Source organism: Felis catus, chromosome A1, assembly GCF_018350175.1.
Source record: "Felis catus isolate Fca126 chromosome A1, F.catus_Fca126_mat1.0, whole genome shotgun sequence".
Lineage (NCBI taxonomy): Eukaryota > Metazoa > Chordata > Mammalia > Carnivora > Felidae > Felis > Felis catus.
Window position 1 is genome coordinate 118,694,166 of NC_058368.1, and position 22,511 is coordinate 118,716,676.

Below are 22,511 nucleotides of genomic sequence, written 5' to 3' on the forward strand. Positions count from 1 at the left end.
TGCACCTCCCCTGCTCGCTCATGCTCTCTCTCTCTCTCAAAAACAAATAAATAAATTCTAAAAAATAGAGAAAAGGAGAAACTTATTTATATAGACAATGAAAGAAAGAACTGTGAAAATATAATTACTAAGTTATATTCAAAACTGGTTAATGTTCTACAGGGTAATAAAACCCCCTTTTGAGATTGTCTTTTCTGCTGAACAGAAATTATTCACATCTCTGCCAAAAAAAAAAAAAAAAAAAATTTGCAAACTTATCAGTTTTAGCTCAAAGTGAAATCTACTCTGACAGAGTCTGAGTCCTCATTGATAGTAAATAGTCAATCAAGCAAAAGTTGTGTTTCCCTAGAGAATTAATTAATAGAGCCTACTGGCATTGTGGCTATTTTAGATGGGCGAGGAGTAGAGGAACTCAAAGTCATCATTATCCATTAACTTGGGTTTTAAAATCATGTGGGAATGTTGATGAGACCTGGGGAACATTTGAGGGTAGAAGGGGTTAGAGTTAGCTTTGAAAGCCCTGCCTTAATCAGAGATCCTATACAGGCTTCACTCTCATTGAAAACCTGGACTGCATGTAAAGACCAATGGCATTCCAGGACACAATATAACAAGGAATTTATTTTTCTTTCTCAGTCTGGGACCTGGGATCTGTAAGGAAATTTATAAAAACATTTAAATTTATTCTACCATTACCACTCACTGATACTGCTTGAACCCTGGCTGAAGAACATGTAGTCAACCTGTGGCACCTAGGATTTCCAGAAATAGCTCCTCTGCAGATGAGTTCAGAATAAAAAAATACATAGGAAAACAATCCAGTATCAACCAGAGACCATGGAAACAATGTACAGAAATATTAAAACCCATGGACTTCAAATAATAAAACAGTAATTTAAAAATCCCGTAGAGGGGCACCTGGGCGGCTCAGTCAGTTGAATGTCTGACTTCGGCTCAGGTCATGATGTCACAGGTTGTGGATTCAAGCCCTATGTCGGGCTCTGTGCTGACAGGTCAGAGCCTGTAGCCTGCTTCAGAGTCTCTGTCTACCTCTCTCTCTGCCCTTCCCATGTTCATACTCTGCCTCTCTCTTTCTCCCGAAAATAAATAAACACTAAGAGAAAAATTTTAAATCCCATGGAAAACATAAAAATAACTGTATTTAAAACAATTAAAAATACATAGAAGGAGTTAAAAGCAAAAAACAGGCAGCATTGGAAGAGGCAAATGGAACTTAGGTAAAAAATAATTAAAATTAAAAATCATTTGATTAAATAAATATCAGACTAAACAAAGCTGATGAGAGACTTACTAAACAGGAAGATAGACCTTTAAAAAATTCCAGAATGCATTCCAGAGAAATAATGAAATAGAAAATATTTGAAGAGGCGCGGCTGGGTGCCTTAGTCAGTTAAGCATCCGACTCTTGACCTCATCTCAGGTCTGAATCTCAGGGTCATGAGTTCAAGCCCTGTGTTGGGCTCCACGGTGGGTGTGGAGCCTACTTAAAAAAGAATATTTGAAGAGACATGGAAGACAGAATGAGAAGATTTAAAATAAGTCTGTAGGAGGTACAGAGGATGAGACTAAATAGAATGGTAAGGCGTAACATTTGAAGAGATGATGGCTGAGAATTTTCTTAAATTGAAAAATCTAAAACATCAGATTCAGTAATCATGACCAACTTCAAAGAGGAGAAAGAAAACTGAGTCTACAGAAATCACATCCATAAAGATCTCTTGTATTATAACTAAGAGCCCAACACCTTGGCCCACATCACATGAGAAATTAGAGAATGAACTTCCTGTCACCTAGCCTTGCCCTTGGAACCAGAGTCCTGGTATAACACTAGTGAGGTGAATAATGCAGACGTTTTTCTCCTTGAACTTCACTGTTGGGAAAGTGGTTTTAGACTGATACCTTTCAGGTGTAGTATTTTATAGCTGAGCATCATTTGTTCTACTTATTATCTCTTCTGATTGTAGGCTTCATCCTCTCTATTGGTGGGAGTTTTAGGGGTTAGCCAATCTTTCTGGTTTGTGCGTAGAACCAGAATAGTCCCTGCTTGGCAAATTGCCTTAGCACTTCCACTGGCTTTGAAGGCAGGAAATGAAATCTCTACATTTTTGGTGTTGACTTGACCTTCCTAAGCTATTCCTCTCCTTCTCCTTTCTGCATATGAATTGATACAGGTACCTCCATTTTCTGGACTTAAATAGAGATCTGAAGCTGTAAAGCGTCCCTGGGAGGGGGTCACACGCCAGGATACCTCACTTGCAGACAATCACAACAGATTGAGATGAGAGAATGAGAATGAGTGCTGGCGGCAGATGCATTTTTAGAGATAAGGACAATACAGAAAATGCCAATCCTGCTATAACATTCCTCATTTCTTTCTCGTTATTTTTCATTTCATGTTCAGTGCTAGGTATCAGTGAGTCTCATGATGCAGGACTGTGAGGTCTATACCACCCTTGATTTCTTTCTGGAGGAGTAGTGCTTCAATGTGTCTTGAGTTGAGCCTCCAGATAGTTCTTACTCTTTCCTTTGGTTTCTGTTAACAGAAGGGGATTGTTTTCTCAGCCCCTCAGGGGGAACTCTTTCTTATTAACCATCCCTGTTACTGATTTTTCCCCCTTCTCTTTCCTCAGCATCCGACCACACAGTGCTTTGGTGCTTGTCAGATCTAATGTTCTTCAGAGAAGGTCTTTCTTTAATTACTTTTCATTCTTTTTTTTTTCCTTTTCCTAACTCAGACACACGCAGTGTTGCTTTGAACAGTTGTTTCCTATCCCCCTCTGTCTGGAAACTAGATGATTAATTTTTTTTTTTTTTTGTCATTGCTGTAATTGAAATGCCCACATTTCAATTTCTGCTGCATGTGCTACCCAGCATTTAACTGGACAAGACAGAGAAGCTGGAGGGGAGGTGGTCGTGAAACATAAAAGCTTTTTATTTTCATAATGGCTTGGAGCGTACCCTTCCTGGGTGGGGGAACACAGCTACCATGGCAACAGGTGCTGGTTGGGGGGAAGGCTGCAGCAGCCCTGGTAGAACAGGAGTCTGTAGAGTGTGGAGCAGCACGTGGGGGCGGCAGTAGCCTCCAGCAGGCTTTCCTTTCCCTAGTAATTACTGCCATTTTTCATAATTAAGACTGTGTGTTATGTATAGATGGGTAGGTTGGTGTTCTGTTTTGCTTTTGAGTGGCATAGAGAGCAGTGAGCAGGGCCATAAGTCAGGCACTGGCCTCTAAGCCCCTGCTGTGTCCGTAACTGAGAACTAAGGTCTAGTAGGCTCCTTGGTGCAGGCAAGGGCAAGCCTTGTTCATCCACCCCATTCTCTCATCTTGATGCACCTCAGGCCTGGGGTTCCTTCCTTGCAAATGCCAGTCTGCTCGATTGGGGATTTTCAGAGCGTGAGTCTCTCCTGTCAGGTCTTCCTAGAAATGCCACACCTAGAAACTCTGCTTTTCAGAGGTTCACCTTCACCAAGGACCTCATTATTGGCCCCCATATGCTCAAAAAGTTGTGTATTTTTTTTTGACTCTTGCATAGAGCAAGTCCTTATCATAGGGATTCTGTTCTCTCCCAGCTCAGAATGCTGAGCCTGATAAATCTTGCCCAATGATGCTTAGTTCTGCTAATCACTAACTTCCTGCTGTCTCTGAAACAGATTCAGTAGTCAGAGCACCTTGCAAAAGGAGAAGCAAAACTAAGTCCATACAAACGCACATCCCAGAGAAGCTATGGAACACTCTGGACAGAAAAATCTGTAAAGACCTCTTGAATCATAAATAAGAGCTCAACAACCATGGTCTTTAATTTAAAGTTGTTTTTTAGGACTTGGTGGCCCGGTTACACTGTGCCTCTTGCATCACACACCCAGGAACACCAGAGCTGAAAGCTTAATTTCTTACCGCAGCCTGCTTTACTGATACCATTCTCTGCGTCTCCTCATCATTCCTGGCTCTCTGAGCCTTCTGTTTAAATTTTTCCTCCTCCACCTCCTCACTGTCATCATCATCACCACCATCCTCCCTGCTGTGAGCAGCACTGGATAGTCTTCAGAGCCTTTTTCACCCTCTTCCTTGCCTTGTCCTTAGAGCATCCATGTGAAGTAGATTGAGGAAGTACTAGGATTCTTGCTTGGCCTCGGTGGCAGCCACAAGTGCCTCCCAAGTGCCACGGCACTTGCTGGGATGAGTGGTTTATTTTGAAATTAGTGGGACACATACTCTGAAGCTCAGGTCCCTTCAAGTCCTTTGGCCACCAGCCTGAAAATAGTTCTAACAAAATTTATTAAGCACCTGTCCTGCCAGGTTCTGGGCATACATTGATATGTATAAACAAGACAGATGGGGGGTTTACCTTCACGGAGCTTACAAACAAGATGAGGGGATGGCATCATTTCCCTGCCAGCTGTCTTTATTTGTGGTTCTGTAGTAGACCCCAGTACAATCCTGTACCAAATACTGAGCCAGTGAAATTGAACCTTGCCCAGATTCATAGAGAGGGGTTTGATATCTCGGTAGTAGTTTTTCATCCTCATTAGATTTCATGAAAGATACCTGAATTATAAATACAGGAACATCTTAATAGACGTAGAGCTATATTTATCTGTAAAATTATAGAAGTAAGGCCATCTTTGCTGGGTATGTCTTATTACTTACCTGTTAACTTTTGGTCTGCTTGGCTGGAGACTGATTGTTATGTCTGGGCCCTTAATAAAGTCATTGGATCAATAAACATTTAGAAAACGGTCAATATCATTAATCAAAAAATAGAATTGAAAACTAGATAGGCATAATACTATTCACTACTTATTAAAAATTTCAAAATAATAATGCCTTAGGGCCTAGAGAAACAGGCATGCTGAAACATTCTAGGTGAGAATGTAAATTGATAAAGGTCTCCTAGGTGACAGTTTGGAAATATGTATTAAAATCTTTTATACCCTTTCATCCAGAAATTCAATTTCTGTGAATTTATTTCAGAGAAAGAAAGATGTACAAAAACATTTATGTGCGTACAGGTTTATTGTGGTGTTACTGGAAACAACACATCAAAAACAACCTGAATGTCCAATAATAGAGGCCTTCTTGAATGTATTATCCATACAATAGAATACTATATAACCATAAATATGTTGGACAAGGTAATGAATGATATTTGAAAAGTTTATAGTAAGGCAGTAAAAACAGGTCATAAGGCTATGTGCATGCAGTATGATCTAGGTTGTTTAAAATACGTGTGTGTGTGTGTGTGTGTGTGTGTGTGTGTGTGTATTTCTAAGTGTGTGTGTGCCTGAGGAAAGCAAAGGACAAAATATCTATACCTTAAAATGTTAAATGAAATTTAATTATTTCTGACTAGTTGGATTATGGGTGATTTTTGTTTTCTTTGTGCTTTTCTATCTTTTTCAGTTATCCTACAATGAACACTTGGAATTGTAATACCAGAAAATAAAAAGCTTAGGCTTTTCTCCCTAATTATAGCATTAAGAGAAAAAAGAAAGGACCGCTATTTAAAAATGGCCACTGCTGTAAGGGGCAAAGTGACATCCAATGACATTTACTGATTCTATCTTAAGGAAGATAGACATTTTGTTTCATAAGTTTACCCCTATGTGTGTCCCAGGGGCAAGGGAGACATGCATGGGTGTGTACATGTGTAAAGGAGTGTACCATCCAGCTGGGGGGTTGTGTGAGTGTGTGTGGCCACGTATCACAGCCTTGCATTGCCGTGGTTCTTAGGGGAGTCACATAGATTAGCATGTCCACAAATGCTGTCTGTGTTGGACTGACCAGTGTGGTTCATGCCCCTGACTCATGGCCACATGCAGTCCCATCTGGTGCCCCAGGTACAGCTACAGGCATCCTGTCCTCCATGGGTCAGGAGTCTGCAGAACTTTCACCTGCGCCAGGGCTTTATGAGACAGACTTTCTTGGAGCCACTTAGTACTTTTTTCTTTAAGTCCCAGTTTTTTATCTTGTAATACCAACTCATGTGGAAGACTCGTTCAGGTGAGTGAAAGTATTAAGTGATTTTTCTGACATTTTTATAGTGAACTCTGAACCCTGGCCTTTCATAGAGTAGCAGGCCTTCCTGAACCTTGCTCTCTTCTCCCCCTCAAGTTTTCCAAACACAAATGATATTTTTAAAAGATTACTCTTTTGTTTGTTTCCTGCCCTGTTTAATGATTACCTAGCTTTTTACATAACCCAACCAAATGCTGGCACATGTCAACGGGATTGTGGTATAGTTATCTCCTGCTATGTAAATTTTAGGAAGGTGGCCTTCTGTTTGCAAGACTGAGCAGTAGATCTATTAGTGACATTCACTGGAGGAGTCTCTTCCTAACTGGGTTGGGGCAACAGAGATGGATGAGTGGGAGGAGCAGCCAGAAGCCACAGGGCATTCTCAGTATTGGGTGGGAAAACCCAGAGGTGGCAAGGATGCTGGTGCTTTCCATTGTGCTAAACAACTCTTGACACAGACTTCAGCATGCCTGTTCAAACTCCTCTTGAATGCAACTCTTAAAGAGATCTGAGGCAGGCAACACTAATGTCTGTGGTTGAAGATTGGACTTCTTAATTGCCCATGCATTTGTGTATATGATTTGTAGTGTTCTAATTTGTGGACTTCTAGACTCTACTCTCTGCAATGACAGAGCTCAGCTCACATGTCTCCCTTTAGAGGCCTTGCCCAGCCTACCTAAGTTAGTCCTTCTCACCAGTTTTTATCACACACTCCTATTTAATTTCATCTTACACTTTCTCAGCCTGACATTCTTACTGTGTTTTGTGTATTTTCTATCTTCGTAATGGGACTGTCATGCCAGTATATTGAAGGATGAATCTTGGCTGTTGGGTTCACTGCTGTATCCCAATGCCTAGAAGACTGCATGGCATCTCGTAGGTGTTCAGTCTGTGTTGGGGAGGACCAAACATGGTACATTTGGGAACATGCAAAAGGCCAGGGTAGTCGGGAGCTGTGGGTGAATGCAGAAATGCAGGATGGCAGTTTGGAGAGGTAGGCGGGGTCAAGTCATATAGGCTACAGTGAGGACTTTGGAGTTACTTGAGGATCTGATGTTCATTAAGTATTTTCATCTCTGTGGATTTATATGCAATCCAGACTGGTTTGCTAAAGTGAACTGTTGATGGCTTTTCCACTGGGAAATGTGCACCATGGTGTCCTTAAAGTGATTCTTTAGCCCACACTGCTGTTCTCTTCCCTGTCTCTACTGTCATCAGCCTGGCATTCTTAACCCACCTGTCCAGAGGAGCTCAAGAAGGCAAGGGGACAACAGCTAAGGTGTCAGGCTGCGCTGCCTGCTCAAATGAAAGCATTCCAGAACTTGGTCATTAAACACTTTGACTTATCCATTGAAAAGTATTGGATTTGGGCTTTGTGAATGACACTCTGTGAGAGCCTAAACGAGGGGCAGATCAGGAGCCCAGATCTCTACCTTCATGGTTTAAATCATTCGGTGTCTGTGTGACCAGATACCCCCTCCTGTTCTCTACCTAATGAACAGGTTGGGTTTCTCACAGTGGATCGCCAGTTCCTGTTTGACCCTGCACTTTGTTTTATATTTTGCTTCCAAAGTAGCAGAATTCAAGGAGTCTCCAGTTTTGTGCTGCCTACGAAGAGGACAAATCAGATTTTGCCAGACGTACACTGAAGTAAGAACTCTATTGGCATAACTCCCTGATGAATCTATTTTTGTGATGAAGGCAGAAAATATAACAGAAGGGTCTGTGTATTCAGTCTTATTCTAACATGTACCACTATGTATAAACACAATTATTTTATACGTATAAATAAGTAAGATGAGCTACATTTCCACTTAGGCTTGAGCTCATACGGAAATTTTGGACATAACAGTTTAGTGTAACAAGGAGCTAGGATAGGTTGGCACCAAGCTTCAGGAGTGGGGAGGCGTAAGAAGGGGTAATCCACTCAGATTTTGTTTTCTAGCTTTTAGGGTCTATAAAAAGGATGTTGTCTTTTAAACAATTCTGTTCTTTAGCATCAGACATTTGAACACAGAGAATGTCGATGTTCTCTTCAAATGACTCTTCATTTGGTGTTAGAGATCTGGGACTTCTTCTTTCACTGTTAGTACTAATTGATTTCCAGAACTTTCCCATGACTTGTCAGTTCCTGTACATAAAGAGCCATGAACTCTTCAGGGCACCTTGAAATAATTTTTTTCTTAGTTGAATATCCACATGTAATTCAAAAGTTCTGTGATAGCATGTCAGCTTTAAATTTTAGTCATTTTGGTACCTTGGCCCTTGAAAGAAAGCTACCTTTTTCAACCTCAGCCTGAATTTGTTTCAGACTCCTGCTAAAGAAAGCAATTTTCTTTTTTTTTCTTTTTAAAATTTTTTAAAAAATATTTATTATTGAGAGAGAGAGAGAGAGAGAGAGAGAGAGAGAGAGAGAGACAGAGAGAGAGAACTAGTGGGGGAGTGGCAGAGAGAGAAGACACAGAATCGAAAGCAGGCTCCAGGCTCTGAGCTGTTAGCACAGACCCCCATGAAGGGCTTGAAGTCGTGAACCACAAGATTATGACCTGAGCCAAAGTCAGATGCTTAACCGACTGAGCCACCCAGGAGCTCCAAGGAATGCAATTTTCTGTCTGTTTTCTTTTTGGGGTAAAAGTACCCTCCTTTTCAAAAATAAACCAGATGGGTTATTTCCTTGATTTAAAATATCTCCATGAAAGGAGACAGATTACCCAGGGCATATGTATGACTGTGCCTGAGTGTTTTTTGTGTTTTTGTTTGTTTGTTTGTTTGTTTTTCCTTTCTAACAATCTGTCAATCTCTTACTCCGCAACTCTCCCATAGCCCCATCTGTGGATTTGGAATCTTGACTTGCCCTCCAGGAAGGATTATGGTCCTTTCCCCGAAAATGAGGCTTGCATTTCATGGGACGTGAGAAGCTCTGACTGCTTAGTGTCACAGCTACTGTTACGGTTGGAGCTGAGCCACCCTTAGCCTTTGCTGTAGCTTCTTTTGTCCCTGTTCTTTGACCTGTAGAATGGGACTAGTAAGAGGGATCTGGCTTCAGAAGACTACTATTTATTTTACTTAAAGATTGTAAAGATGGTTAAATTCAGTGGGCTTTATGAATATTTACACAACATGTTCAATATCGGTGCTGTTTGTGGGTGACTGTTAGCCGGGTAGCAGGTAACTAGCACCTTGAGGCTATGACTCTAGGCCTTTAAATCATGTTGGCCTCAACATTCTGTTCTGCTGCCAAGTTCCTAGTGGAAGTCAGCACAGTGACTAAGGGAAAAATGTGGACCAGCTTCATAGACCTTCCACGTTAACACAGACGTAGCTGCAAATGCACACTGCCTGATAGGTTTTAGTTACTCAAATCAATAGAAGTACTGTATTCTAGTTTTTACATGTCTTGGATTCTCTGAAGAGATTTTATGCTGGTTTGCGAAGTTCTTCTGTCTCTTACATCCCAGGGCCTTTGAGCATGTAAGTCTTAGTAGCTGAGACCTTTCTGAGTCTACAGAGAGAAGTGACAAATATTACGCTCTCCCTCTGATCAGAATTCTCTCATTGCTTTTCATGTCACTGAGTAGAGAACAAAGCTCTTAAAGTGGCCTGCAAAGTCCTACAGGATTGGCTGCCCCCGGGTCCATTACCTGTCTGGCTTTCCCTAGTGCTTTCCCCTGTTCTCACTCAGTGACAGGCACATTGGCTTTCCTTAGGCAGTGCCAACATGCCACATGTGTTCCTGCCTGAGGCATCTGTGTCTAGTGTCTGCTCCCTGTAGCTTTTTCCCCAGAGATTTGCGAGATTTGCACAGCTTGCTTTCTTCCCTCCTTCAGGTTATTTGTACATTCGTCTTTGTCACTGACACCTTCCCTGACCACCCTGTCTAAAATTGCTAATAGGCCCTCATTCCTGCCTTTCTGCTGTGTATTTTATTTGCTTATTGTCTGTCCTACCCCCAAAATAATATAAGCTTCATAGAGCAGGGAGTTTTGGGGAGTGTCTATTTTGTTCACTGCTCTATCCCCAGCTCTCAAAGCAGTCCTTGGCACATAATAAGCCCTCGAAAATACTTGATTGTTGAAAAATACACGATGCACTATTGGCCTCTGTTCTGGGTCACCTTGTACCTCCTTCCTTGGATAGGAAGTCCTAAGGCAACTTGCAAGCCCATGACCTGCCTTTTTGGACAGTGCTGGCCTAAAGATGATAGGCTGAGCCACTGAAGGAAGTGTTGCCACCAACAGGAACTTAGGTATTTACAGCACTTGGTACCGTCAGGTTGGCATGTCATGCCTATAGGCAACTTTTAAACCTCCTCCATTTATGCTGTGGCATCTCTCTCTAGATGGGAGAACATAAGCTTCAAAATAAATAAATCAGTGATAATGTGAAAGGACTTTAGAAACTGTAAAATGCTTCGAAAATGATAATTCCATTGGACTGAAGAATGTTTCAAATTGTTCTACAATTTGAAATAGTTAAGTAATTTTCCAGGAAGAAATGTTCTATGGGCCAGCTTCTTCGTAGGTTTTTTTTTTTTTTTTTTTTTTTTTTGTATGTGAGTGCTATTTTTCTCCATCCAGGCCCGTGGACTGGGTCATAGAATATAGCTACAGGCTAGGACCTGAACAGAGAAGCCATGAGCAGAGAAGGGAAAACTCATCAGTCAACCCCTAGATTGAGGTCATGTGCCTTCTTTGTGCATAAGACTATTCAGATACCAAGTAGCTGAAAGAGTGTAGGGCAAATGGAACTCAGGTTGGCCTGTTGTTAGTGTTTAAACGACTGTGACTAATTTCAGAAAATGAGGCAGCTTAGCAAAAAAGTACAGTTCTTATTCTTAATGAAAGCCAGCCTATTCTGGAGGAGGCCAGTAATTCCCATGACCCAGATTAGTTTGCTACCATTGGAAAAAATTAGGGATTAATGCTGTTGATGGGCAGACTTGAAGGTAATATTCTTGTTTGCTTTCAAAACATCCTTTTAAAAATAATCAGGTTCTTCTTTTACCCATGATGTCTTTAGGTTAAGCTTTTTAGAAGAATGGCATGTGGAACAAAATGGCAGCCTATATACTGTGTATAATCTATCTCATACATGTCTGCACATACAACACACACACACACACACACACACACACACACACACACACACTGCGTTGTACCAGGGCATTTAAGAGCAGTAGCTCTGGAATCATACTGTAGATTGCCTGCCTTCAAGTTCCATCTCTACTGCTTATTTGATACAGGACCCTGGACAAAATTTGAGTTTTCTGAACATTAACTACTTCATGCAGGACAGTAGTAGAAGTTACCTTGTAGAATTATTGTAAACATCAAATGAGATCATCGATGGAGTACTTAATTCCTGACTGAGGTTAAATGCTGAGTTGCTCTTACTGTTGACAGTTTTAATATAATCTAAGATAGGCAGGAAGTACAAGGGGTTTTCAGAAAGGGATGAGAAAAAGAAATTGATGATATGTCTTTAATAAGACATATTTAATGAGAACATTAGAAGGAGATTGGTATAATATTGTGAGCTTATGGTATATTGCATAATGCACATTAGGTAATGCATGTAATAATGATAATGATACCCTGTGAATATGTTGTGGACATTGCACCTTGCAGATTAGCGATGTGGCCAGGGAGAGCCACGTGGTTTGTTACGTGCCTTCAGTGTCAGGGTGAGGTGTGCTGGCTACTCCCCCAACAGCTATCCCCAGCTTGGCAAAGACTCTGAGGCACCGGTAGGTTACATGGAGGTTTAAGCCAGACATTTAGTGCAGCTGAGCCTTGATACCCTTAGATGAAGCTAGCCTCGCAAAGCATGCACGTGCCCTTTTTCCCCCCTTAATACCTGATAGGAACAAGCTCTATCCTAGGCCCTGGGGATGTGGCATTGAGGGAGATTAGTACCATCTCTGTTCTCTTGGAATAAGTGGGGGAGACGATGGCAATTCCATGAATGGTGACATAATTCAGTAAGTGCCAGGAAAGAGAAATGAGGAAATAGCATTGTAACAAGATACCTGGCCTGGTACAGAGTGTCCAGAAAGACCTTTCTGAGAAAGTGCAAGTAGTAAGTAGGAAAAGGACAGATCAAGAGGAGCTGCAGAGCTTCCCTGGTAAGGGGATCAGCATAATGAAGGGCCTGGAAGAGGTGAGCTGGACCCTATAGGATCTTGTAGGCCATGCCAAGGGTTTTCATCTTAAAATTAAAATTAGCCAAAGCCCTTGGCAGTTTTTAAACAGTTAGTGATGTTGCATTGGAAGGGATCAGAGTGGAAATAGAGCTGGTTGCACACTCTTTTCCTTTTGTCTGTGGAATTTTTGGCACCAAGTGAGTGTTAGAGTTGACATGCATACAATTGGGTGGTACTTAACACCTTAGCGGTGACATTCACCCATCTGAAGCACAGTTTATATATGTCACCAGAAGTGGAGAAGACATTGGCAGTTATTCACAGAGCTTTGAGATCGCTGGATGAAAGCAGTGTAGCCTGGACTGATGGATGTATGGCCATAATTGTCATTTTTTGGCGGGGGGGGGGGGGGCGGGGGGCGGCGAGAAACAATCCTTTCAGCCCCTCTGGTTTTTCTTTCAGTTTCTTCCTTTGATTTTATCCTTTTCAGTTTCTTTCAATTTTCTCAGTCCTAAAGCGTTTACTCTTTAATCATTAGGAAGCAGCTCTTAGACGTGCCAGCCAACTACAAATGGAATGCTCTCAGATTTGAGGGGTTCTTCCCTCATTTCCATGATAGTGTCAAACATGCAGCCAGTTTTACTGCAGGAAGGGAGAAGAAACAGTGGTTAATTTCGTATCACTCTGAAAAGGCATGAACCTTGTTCTGATTTCTCGGTTTCTCCCTTTTTTCTAATTTAGTGATTTGGGTGGTGAATGAAGGAGCACTATTTATTTTTCTGTTCTGTCCACCACTTCATTCGGCACAGGTTCAAGCACGTAACTGCTCTGTGTATTCATTTTTGGTTGGGTTTTCCGAGGAATAGTTGTGCCTCTTGTAGCCTAGGCTGAACTGACCCTGAGTGGTGTGGGAACATCAAAGTGCTAGGGTAGAGAGTATGGCTGTTCGCTTCGACAGCACATATACTAAAATAGGGTAAAGAGTGTGGGTTTCCTCTCCTGGCTCTGCCTTTGGTTGGCCTTGTGACCTCAGGCAAATTACTAAACCTGTCAGTGCCTCAGTTTCATCCTCTGTAAAATGTTAGGGGTAGCCTCACCTACATGCCTTAAAGGGTCTTCTTGAAGATCACACTGTGTATCATTACCCACCGTAAACACTCAATTATTCAAAGCTTTAAATGTGACTTCTCACTGGACCACCATTCCCAGAAAGATGTTGAATATGGCTGGTGAGCATGACCCAAGTCAGTACACAGAACTATTTATTTTAAACTCTCATTCTAGTGCCAGCCATTGGGACAGCCCAGCAAAGTTATATTTATGGCTCTAATGGGTTTCCTTGGCACAAGCCTCCCCAGCACGATCCAGATGGGTCCAGTGTTAACAAGTCGTGGTGGTATTCAGGCAACACGCACATACTGACTTACTAGAAAACGTGTAGCCACTGGGGGGTGGGGATTCCCCCACCACTCCCCATTATATACTAAGGGTAAATTTGAAATTGTTGAAAGGAGCCACGTGAACAACCATGAACGTTAAACTTGGCCTTGTCGACCACAAAAAAAGTACAGTTCCAAGAACTTCACATCCACCTCATCCTCCTTAGCCCCAGATCTTTGAGCTTCTCTGTCCCTGGATGGTGGTAGAGAGAAAAGTGCTACTGACTATAGCTTAGGTGCCTGCCCACTCAGCCACTTTCGGAATTGGTAACCTGGGGCCTACATTCTGCTATCTGCCCCGGAGGATGCTACAGGAGGTGCCCTTCAAATCGTGATCCGGTCCCCAGTCTGGAGTTGCTCATTAGAGGGGGAACAGTCGGAGTAGAAATGTCCCATGAATTTACCATGAACATAACCATTTAGCAGTTAAGACCTCTGGACAGGGGAATGTCTGCAGCCAGGCTTTGCAGGGAGGTGAGCTTTGGATGGCAAGGATTTGCTAGGCAGGCCAGGGGCAGAGTGTGCTCCTGAAGACCGAGTGAGTTTGATGGGCTTGCTCTTGGCTGTGAGGCTCCCAGTGTGTTGTGCCAGAGGTACTTGGAGGGAAGTGATGGAATACAAGTCATTTTATGTTTTGAGCTTTTCTATAGATTTGAAGTATTTCATAATTTTTAGAAAGGGAAAAAAAGAATAAGAAATACAAATAGGTAGGGTAATAGAAGTCCTGAAAATACAGATGCAGGAGTCAGGGCTCTTTGCCCCAAACAGAAGCAGGCCACTAGAGGTTCCTGCACAGAATACCAAGTGACACCATCAAACAATGTGAATTTATTTATTTATTTATTTATTTATTTATTTATTTATTTATTTAATGTTTATGTTTGTGAGAGAGAGACACAGAGTGCAAGTGGGGGAGGGGCAGAGAGAGAGGGAGACACAGAATCTGAAGCAGGCTCCAGGCTCTGAGCTGTCAGCACAGAGCCCAAAGTGGGGCTCAAACCCACGAACCACAAGATCATGACCTGAGCTGAAGTCGGACGCCCAACCGACTGAGCCACCCAGGCACTCCCGATATGGCTTTAAAAAAAATTTTTTTTTAATGTTTGTTTATTTTTTGAGACCAAGTGCAAGCAGGGGAGGGGCAGAGAGAGAGGGAGACAGAATCCAAAGCAGGCTCCAGGCTCTGAGCTGTCAGCACAGAGCCTGACACAGGGCTCAAACCCACGAACTGTGAGAACATGACCTGAGCTGGAGTGAGATGTATGCTTAACTGACTGAGCCACCCAGGTATCCCCAATGTGGCTTTAAAATGGCAGGTGCTGCTACTTCTATCATCACCACTACCTTGACCACCACCATAAACAATAGCAGCCGTCATTTATTAAGCCATTATTGCAGGCCAAGAGATTTATTCACCTAATCTTACTTAGCTTTAAAACTTAATGAGGTAGGTATTACTTCTTCTGTTTTACAGGTGAAAACATAGCTTAGAGATGCCATGTGACCTTCCTGCTGTCATCCAGCTGGGAGTATCTATCTGATTCCAAGCACTGTGCTTTAGTGTCTCCTTTACCTTTTTTCCATATTTGTAAACTTGAGATAATATTTGTCTTCTCTACCCCTAGAGTAGCACTTCTCAAATTGTAAGTCATGGTCCATTAGGGGGATGAGAAATTGCTTTCATTTTTTTTTTTAATAGTAAGTTAAGGAAAAAAAAGGATAGAAGAGAAAATATCAACATTCATCAGCCTTACTATTCCCCAACTTTTTGTTTCTGGTTTGTGTGTGTGTGTCTTGCTTTTATGTGTATATGTATGCATGTACTAATGAAAGGTTAAGTAAGAAAATGTTTTCCCTATCATGGGACATTGTCCGAAAGTTTGAGAGCTCCTGTGTTCTTCAGATACGAGGAAGGTTGAATAAACATAAGGAATAGTTGCAGAACTCCTTAGAAACTCTAAAACGTGCTACAAGTGTAAATTATCATCATTATTTAACACTGGAAGCTGAACCAAAGCACGGTGGGTAGGTGTTGCTGTGCTTTTACACCACCCATCCAGTCCATGGCACATAGTGCTAACCTGTCACCACACCGTGTCCGGTGGAGCCAGGGCTTAGGCTTGACACTCCTTGACACAGCATTCCAGGCCCCAAGATGGAAGCTATTTGCAAATGCAGCCCTAGGCTTATGCTTTCTTGGAATACATCAGGACCAGTCTGTGACTTAAAGCACTGCTTAGCACTTCCAGAGTCATGCTTCTCATTTAAACCACAGGAAACAGATGTGATCCCTATGACAGCATGGGGGGCACTGCATTACAAGCCCCAAAGGGATTGACTTCTGTCTCCTCCCCTCATAACACTCCCCCACCACCATCCTCATCTGGAAATGATTTACCTCCTTCTGCATCTCAAAGAGCATCAGACCAATCCAGAGTCCCCACCCATTTCCCCTTAGACAAAGGTGGCAGGAGGCCCCTCTGCCAAGGCCATTTTCCTTGAAGCATGCTCTTTTCTCCTTAATTGCAATTCATGAGGGAAGTGCTGGGAACATGGGGTTCCAGCCCCTCAACAACTGCCCTAAAGGCATGTTCTTCAAGAGACTTACTGCTTTTCAGCTAATAACAGCAAACTCCATGGTCACAAAAGGACCTGGGTCTTGCTCAGGTTAAAATCACATGTGGAACTGTTTTTCTGCGACATTTAAAGGAAGCCTATAGAACTGCCAATTCCTGGGGAAGGCACCACAGAAATGTCCACGTAGACCTAAGGATCTGAAAGGCACAAACTCCTGCAGTGGAATGTGCAATGCACAAGAAACTTTTATATATGGGTTTTAAGTCAAGACCCAACATGACGCTCTGGACTGTGTGAGGAAGAGGTCAAGCAGCCCAATTACCAACCCAGAAAGCAGCTCTCAGTGTTTTATAGACCTCACTAATGAATGAGTCCCATGGCCTCTGCTGGGCCAGGCTTCCCAGTGGTCTGCCAGCCTGCCTCCCACACATCTGTAAATTTGTCAAGCTATAATGGATGGCTGGTGCCAGCAGAGGCTGAGGTCTAGGCCTTTCTCCCCAGGATACATAGAGATCTCAAGCCATTAATTATTCATTCTAGTGTAATGAACATAGCCATACCAACTTGTGAACAGTAATAATCAAGTGACAGATAAATTTATTACTTCAGTATGCCAAAAGATAATGGTAGTTAGTCATGAAGGTTGCAGCTTCCCCCCCAAAAAAAGTTTTATAAGCCATAGATCAATGTGTTGTTCAAGTTTTAAAATAAAATGGATCACTAAAAAGGAAATGAATTATGTTGGGTAGCCTCAAGCCTATTTATATTCAGAGTTGCTTATCTAGAGTTACTGTACCTTTCTTCCTAATGCCTTTGGGCATTGGGGCCTGCAAATTAGAGTAATTGTTATTCGTTAATTAAACCTAAGAAATGGAACACAGCTCCAGACTTTGGAAAGTGAGGTTGGGTTAGTTGAGATATAGTCCCCCTAAAAAGTCATCAGTAATAGTTGGAGGTTTTCTGAGTAAGTAGCTGGATTGGGAACAGTTGTGTTTTTTTTTGTTTTTTTTTTTTGTTTTTTTTTTTTTAATTTTTTTTTTTCAACGTTTATTTATTTTGGGGACAGAGAGAGACAGAGTATGAACGGGGGAGGGGCAGAGAGAGAGGGAGACACAGAATCGGAAACAGGCTCCAGGCTCCGAGCCATCAGCCCAGAGCCTGACGCGGGGCTCGAACTCACGGACCGCGAGATCGTGACCTGGCTGAAGTCGGATGTTTAACCGACTGCGCCACCCAGGTGCCCCAGAGAACAGTTGTTTTATGTGTACCCAGAAACACCCCATTTAACATCTCATGAACGTTCGTTGGGCTTCTCCTGGGTACTGTGCTCAGTGCTAGCGTTACCAAGTAAAGTAAGTGCACAGTCTTGATCCTAAGGCAGCAGTAGAGACATTAATAACTTGTAATAAAGATAATACTTCTGCCTTGGTTGAGAGGAGGAGGAGGATTGGGGGAAGACCGGACAGAGACTGCAGAAAGGAAGGGGGAGCATTTGTGAAGTGCAAGAGAACATTCTAGGCAGAAGAGTGACAAAGGCAGATAGGTATGAAAGTGGGAAGAGGATGGATAGTGAATTACTATAATAATAATCACTACGTTTCCCACATGTTACCATATTTAATTTCTACAGCCACCTCATGAAGTAGTTGTATTGTTTACCTCTCCCTCCCCAATCTTCAAAGATGAGCCCAAAGCTTAGACATTGAGTCACTTGTCCGCTGACCCAGAGCAAGCAGGCGGCAGAGAAGGGCTTAGAGGTGAGTTGGGGAAAGGTGTGTTACTTCACTAGAGTCTGGCCTTTACATTAAAGACATTGGAGCCCATCGAGGGCTTATAATCATTATTATCAGAACAAGGGCAAAAGTGCTAACTAAACACTTTATGCACACTGGTTCACTGTGTTCTTTCCCAGTGAGGTGTGGAGCCACTGTAGTTGTCAGCAGAGGAATGACTTGATCAGGGTTGAGTTATAGACAGTAACTGGTGGTAGCAGTCAGAATAAACCTGACTGTGGAAATGCTAGTCAGGGATCCTGGCTAGGAGGCTGTTGCTTTAGTCAGAGGTAGTGCTGAGAAGCACGGTGGTTAAAAAAAAAAAAAAAATCATCATCCAAACCGTATGTTTTTATATTGGTCTACAATTTAAAAGTACTTTGATACATAAATAGCTTGTTGACTCATTTGCACAAGGGACTTTTGTGGCAGGAGGGGTAAGTCTAATGGCTTTGTTCATTTGGGAGGGGGAAGAATAAGGGCATGGAATTCACTCCCTGCACCCAAGAGCCCATGTTGAAAGAAGTGATGTTACAAGCAGCTTGTAGATATGCATGCTTTTTGATTGAGGCACAGAACCGGAATCTTTGCCCTTGCCAGGTAAGAACTTGACCCTGAGCATTAATGCTTTCAGAAACATGATGTGTACCTGGGAAGTGTGTAAGTAAAATGGAGACACAACACTACAACTCAAAAAATGCAGACTATTTTTATGTGGACCAGAAACAGGCCAAGATACCAGTGGCCACTGCCCTTGCTTAACAGTCAGCAAGCAAATTCTCTTCGTATCTGGACCATTCCACGGTTACAAGTTTCACTGACCTAACAACCCTTCCTGCCCCTTTCAGCAGAGAAAGTTTTTATGAAATTAGACTTTTAGCCCTGGAAAATTATAGAAAAGTACACATCTGCTGATAAAATTGGTTGACGTAGTAATTTCAGTGAAGGCTCAGTTTCACAACCAGCACTGAAGGCAGTAGAACCTCTTCTTCTCCTACCAAATAGAAGTATTCAAGAGAAACAGTGCAGGCATTTATAGAATTGTGTGAAAAATACTCTGTATAAATAGCACTAAATGCTAGGGAGGTATGTCTGTGCAAACTACTATCTGTGACCAATTTCTCTCTAGTTGCTAGTAATGAATAGTTTCCTTTTTCTAACAGGTGATTTAGCGAAGCCCCTAATATTTTCTTAACAGTACTAAATTGAGCCTAACTTTTAACTTATTTGTTGCCTGTAGATCATTTGCATATTTTTATACGCAAGGCCAGCAAATGAACAATTAAGTTTTATGGCTAGGTCATGGTGGCTGGGGTATGAAGATCAGATACATGTTTTGAGTAGTACTTATCCAAAACTAAGTATATGTATTTAGCAGATTACTCAGACCCAGCTACTGCTGACCCTGTGTGTTCTTAGACTTTGAGTATAAGTGACAATATAAACACAGCCATATACATGGATATACACAGTGGTGCATTTTTATTTCTGTTTGTGCTACATGTTTTGCTTAATGAAAGCCACATGTTTTATGTGATGGAGTTTAATACTTTGAGCCTAAAGTGCTGGACTTCGTAAGATCTATCCATTGTTTAAAATTAAGTCTGTTTGGGGGCACTTGGGTGGCTCAGTCGGTTGAGCATCTGACTTCTGCTCAGGTCATGATCTTGCAGTTCATGAGTTCAAGCCCCACATTGGGCTCTGTGCTGACAGCTCAGAGCCTGGAGCCTGCAAAGCCTTCTGTCTCTCTTGTGTCTTTGTCTCTGTCTCTCTTCTCTCTGCCACCTCCCCAACTAGTACTCTGTCTCTCTCTCCCTCTCAAAAATAAACATTAAAAATAAATAAAATAAAATTAGGTTTCTCTTGTGCCTTGTTTGCAAATGTATGAAAGCCATCAAGAGTTTTTATATTTGCACTAGAGAAAATGCTAATGATCACCACAGGAGTTTAAGCAGCAGCGAAGTATAAAAGTCATAATTAAGAAAGTTTAGCAGTGGGGCGCCTGGGTGGCGCAGTCGGTTAAGCATCCGACTTCAGCCAGGTCACGATCTCGCGGTCCATGAGTTCAAGCCCCGCGTCAGGCTGTGGGCTGATGGCTCAGAGCCTGGAGCCTGTTTCCGATTCTGTGTCTCCCTCTCTCTCTGCCCCTCCCCCGTTCATGCTCTGTCTCTCTCTGTCCCCAAAATAAATAAAAACGTTGGGAAAAAAAATTAAAAAAAAAAAAGAAAGAAAGTTTAGCAGTTACCTGGATTTGCAGAGCAGGGATTCAGATGTGCAAAGTTTCACATTTTGGAGGGCAGCTGCTCTGGTTGGTTGGTTGGTTGGTTGGTTGGTTGGTTGGTTGGTTGGTGTAGGCAAAACAGAAATGTGTAAAGGAATGTCATATCCTAAAAGAGCAAAGTAGCCTGAATACTGAAGATTTCTAAAACTCTGGGGGACAAAAATACAAGTAGAGAAGTCTCTCTTTGGACTTGATATCTGAAGATGTCCCAGGGTCTGGCTCCGGCCAGATGAGGAGTCTGAAGATAGGGGAAGGCACCGGGAAGTCACTATCTATTTGTACAGTCTTTATCTCATTTGTGCCTTTTCTTTTCCTTCCTCCCAGTGTCGCTAACAACCACAAGCAGAATCTGATGACAGTGGCAAACCTCGGCGTGGTGTTTGGACCCACCCTACTGCGTCCTCAGGAAGAAACAGTAGCAGCCATCATGGATATCAAGTTTCAGAACATTGTCATTGAGATCCTCATAGAAAATCATGAAAAGGTAATATACCATTGGTTACTGTGAGTGAAGAATTTACTTTGGGGGGACTTGAGTTGGAAATGGCATTCAAGGTAGTTGCAAGTTCCCATTGCTAATGACTTTTACACCATGATGCTGATGAAGCTGCTAATAATGGTGGTGGTGTTAGTGACGGTCATCTTGTCATGGCAGCTTTGGCCAGATGGAGAGTAGGGCAACAGCAGTGGTTGTTATGGTAGCAGTTGTGATGGGCAGCACTGGTTGAGCCTTTTCTGTACCAGGAGCTATGCTAAGCACTTGATGTGGGTTGTCAATGTATGGTCACAACAATCCAATGAAGAGGTACCCTTTTGACCCTCATTTACAAAATGCCCTTTACCCATTTTTTACTTGGTTGTCTTCTCATGAATTTCAGGTTTGTTTGTTGCTTGGTTGGTTTTAATACTAGGGAGAGTAAACTATTTTTATCTTGTAGTGCAGATGTTTTTCCTACTGTGTTTACGTTCCAGTTTTCTAAATGGTGTATTTTTTCATAGTGTGTGTGTGTGTGTGTGTGTGTGTGTGTGTGTGTGTGTGTTGGAGGGGGAGTCTGTTTTCTTTTGGGGCATTGGGGTTTCTTGTCTTTCTTAAAAAGATGTCTCTCATCGTACATAATAAACTATGTCAACACAGAGCTATCCTTACAGAACTGGAGTGGGGCCATGAAGCTTCATTACATCTGCCCCATCTTAGTTCCCACTAGCAAATTCTTAAGAAGCTTCTCAGAATTCATAGGGTCTCCTAGAATACCATTTGAGAGCCACAGTGATGAGATATAATAAAAAATAATTTTAAAAATGCTGCCCCTCCTAAATGAAAACTCTGCCTAGAATGGTGATCTAATTGTGCTAGATAACCTGCAAAATAAATGTACAGTCAGACCACTTCTCACCACTTGTCTGCACCTGATAACACTCTAACATAAGCCGTCATCATCTCTTGTCTCAATATTTACAAGAGCATCCTGATTTGTTCTCTTCTCCCACCCTTGGCCCCTCTATTTTGATATTAGTCACCAGAGTGAGATTTTTTTTAAGTGCTAAGTCAGATCATAACAGTTGTCTGCTAAGCACTGTCCAGTGGCTTCCCACTTCACTTGGTGAAAGTCAGAGCCCTTACAAGAGCCTAGAAGGTCCCACACAGACTCTGCTCTTGCCTCTTTTACTTACCTCATCTCATCTACAGCCTTCTCCTTCAGTTCATTCCTATGGCCATCTTGACGGCCTTGCCTTTCGTTGCAAACATGCCCACCTCAAGGCCTTTGCAGTTGCTGTCCCAGTACTTGGACGAGTCTTCCTCCCTGTAACTTCATGGTATACTTTCTTACCTCTTTTAGGCCCTCTAAGTGAGGCCTGCCTAGATCTCTCTGTTTAGAATTGCCTACAGTCCCAACTCCAGCATTCCCCTTCCCGCAACTCCTGCTTTCTCTCTCTGTAGCACTTACCTCTTCCTAGCATGCTACATAGTTTACCTCCTCATTAAAATTTTGCCTTTCTGACCTCCACTATAATGTATGCTTCATGCATGCAAGGACTTGGTTTTGTCCACTGCTTTGTCCCCAGGTCCTCATAGGCACTCAGTATATTTGTGTTGGATGAATGAATGGGCTCTTGTGGTACCTGGCCTCCCTAATGGCTCCAAGTGACCCTTGCCTCCTGGTATTCACTGCCTTGTGTAGTCCCTTCACTGCATAGGGGAACCCAGTATTGATCCCAATGTGATCAATTGGCTATTGCAAAAATAATGGAGTATGACTTTGGA

The 22,511-nt window shown here is 42.3% G+C and overlaps 1 protein-coding gene and 1 long non-coding RNA gene across 8 annotated transcripts in view; one reads left to right on the top strand and one right to left on the bottom strand.

Moving 5' to 3' along the window:
- Positions 1 to 4,875, bottom strand: part of LOC109501125 — a 30,873-nt gene extending 25,998 nt beyond the window's left edge. Inside the window, exon 1 of the long non-coding RNA XR_002159086.3 lies at positions 4,670 to 4,875. This is a non-coding gene — a long non-coding RNA (uncharacterized LOC109501125). The remainder of the gene's footprint in view (positions 1 to 4,669) is intronic.
- ARHGAP26 (Rho GTPase activating protein 26) overlaps positions 1 to 22,511 on the top strand; it is a 427,680-nt gene that overhangs the window by 303,757 nt on the left and 101,412 nt on the right. For all 7 annotated transcript variants that reach the window (XM_011282717.4, XM_019833787.3, XM_011282723.4 and 4 more), the window contains exon 18: positions 20,573 to 20,732. In XM_011282717.4, coding sequence (XP_011281019.1) covers positions 20,573 to 20,732 — 160 coding nt within the window. The remainder of the gene's footprint in view (positions 1 to 20,572; positions 20,733 to 22,511) is intronic.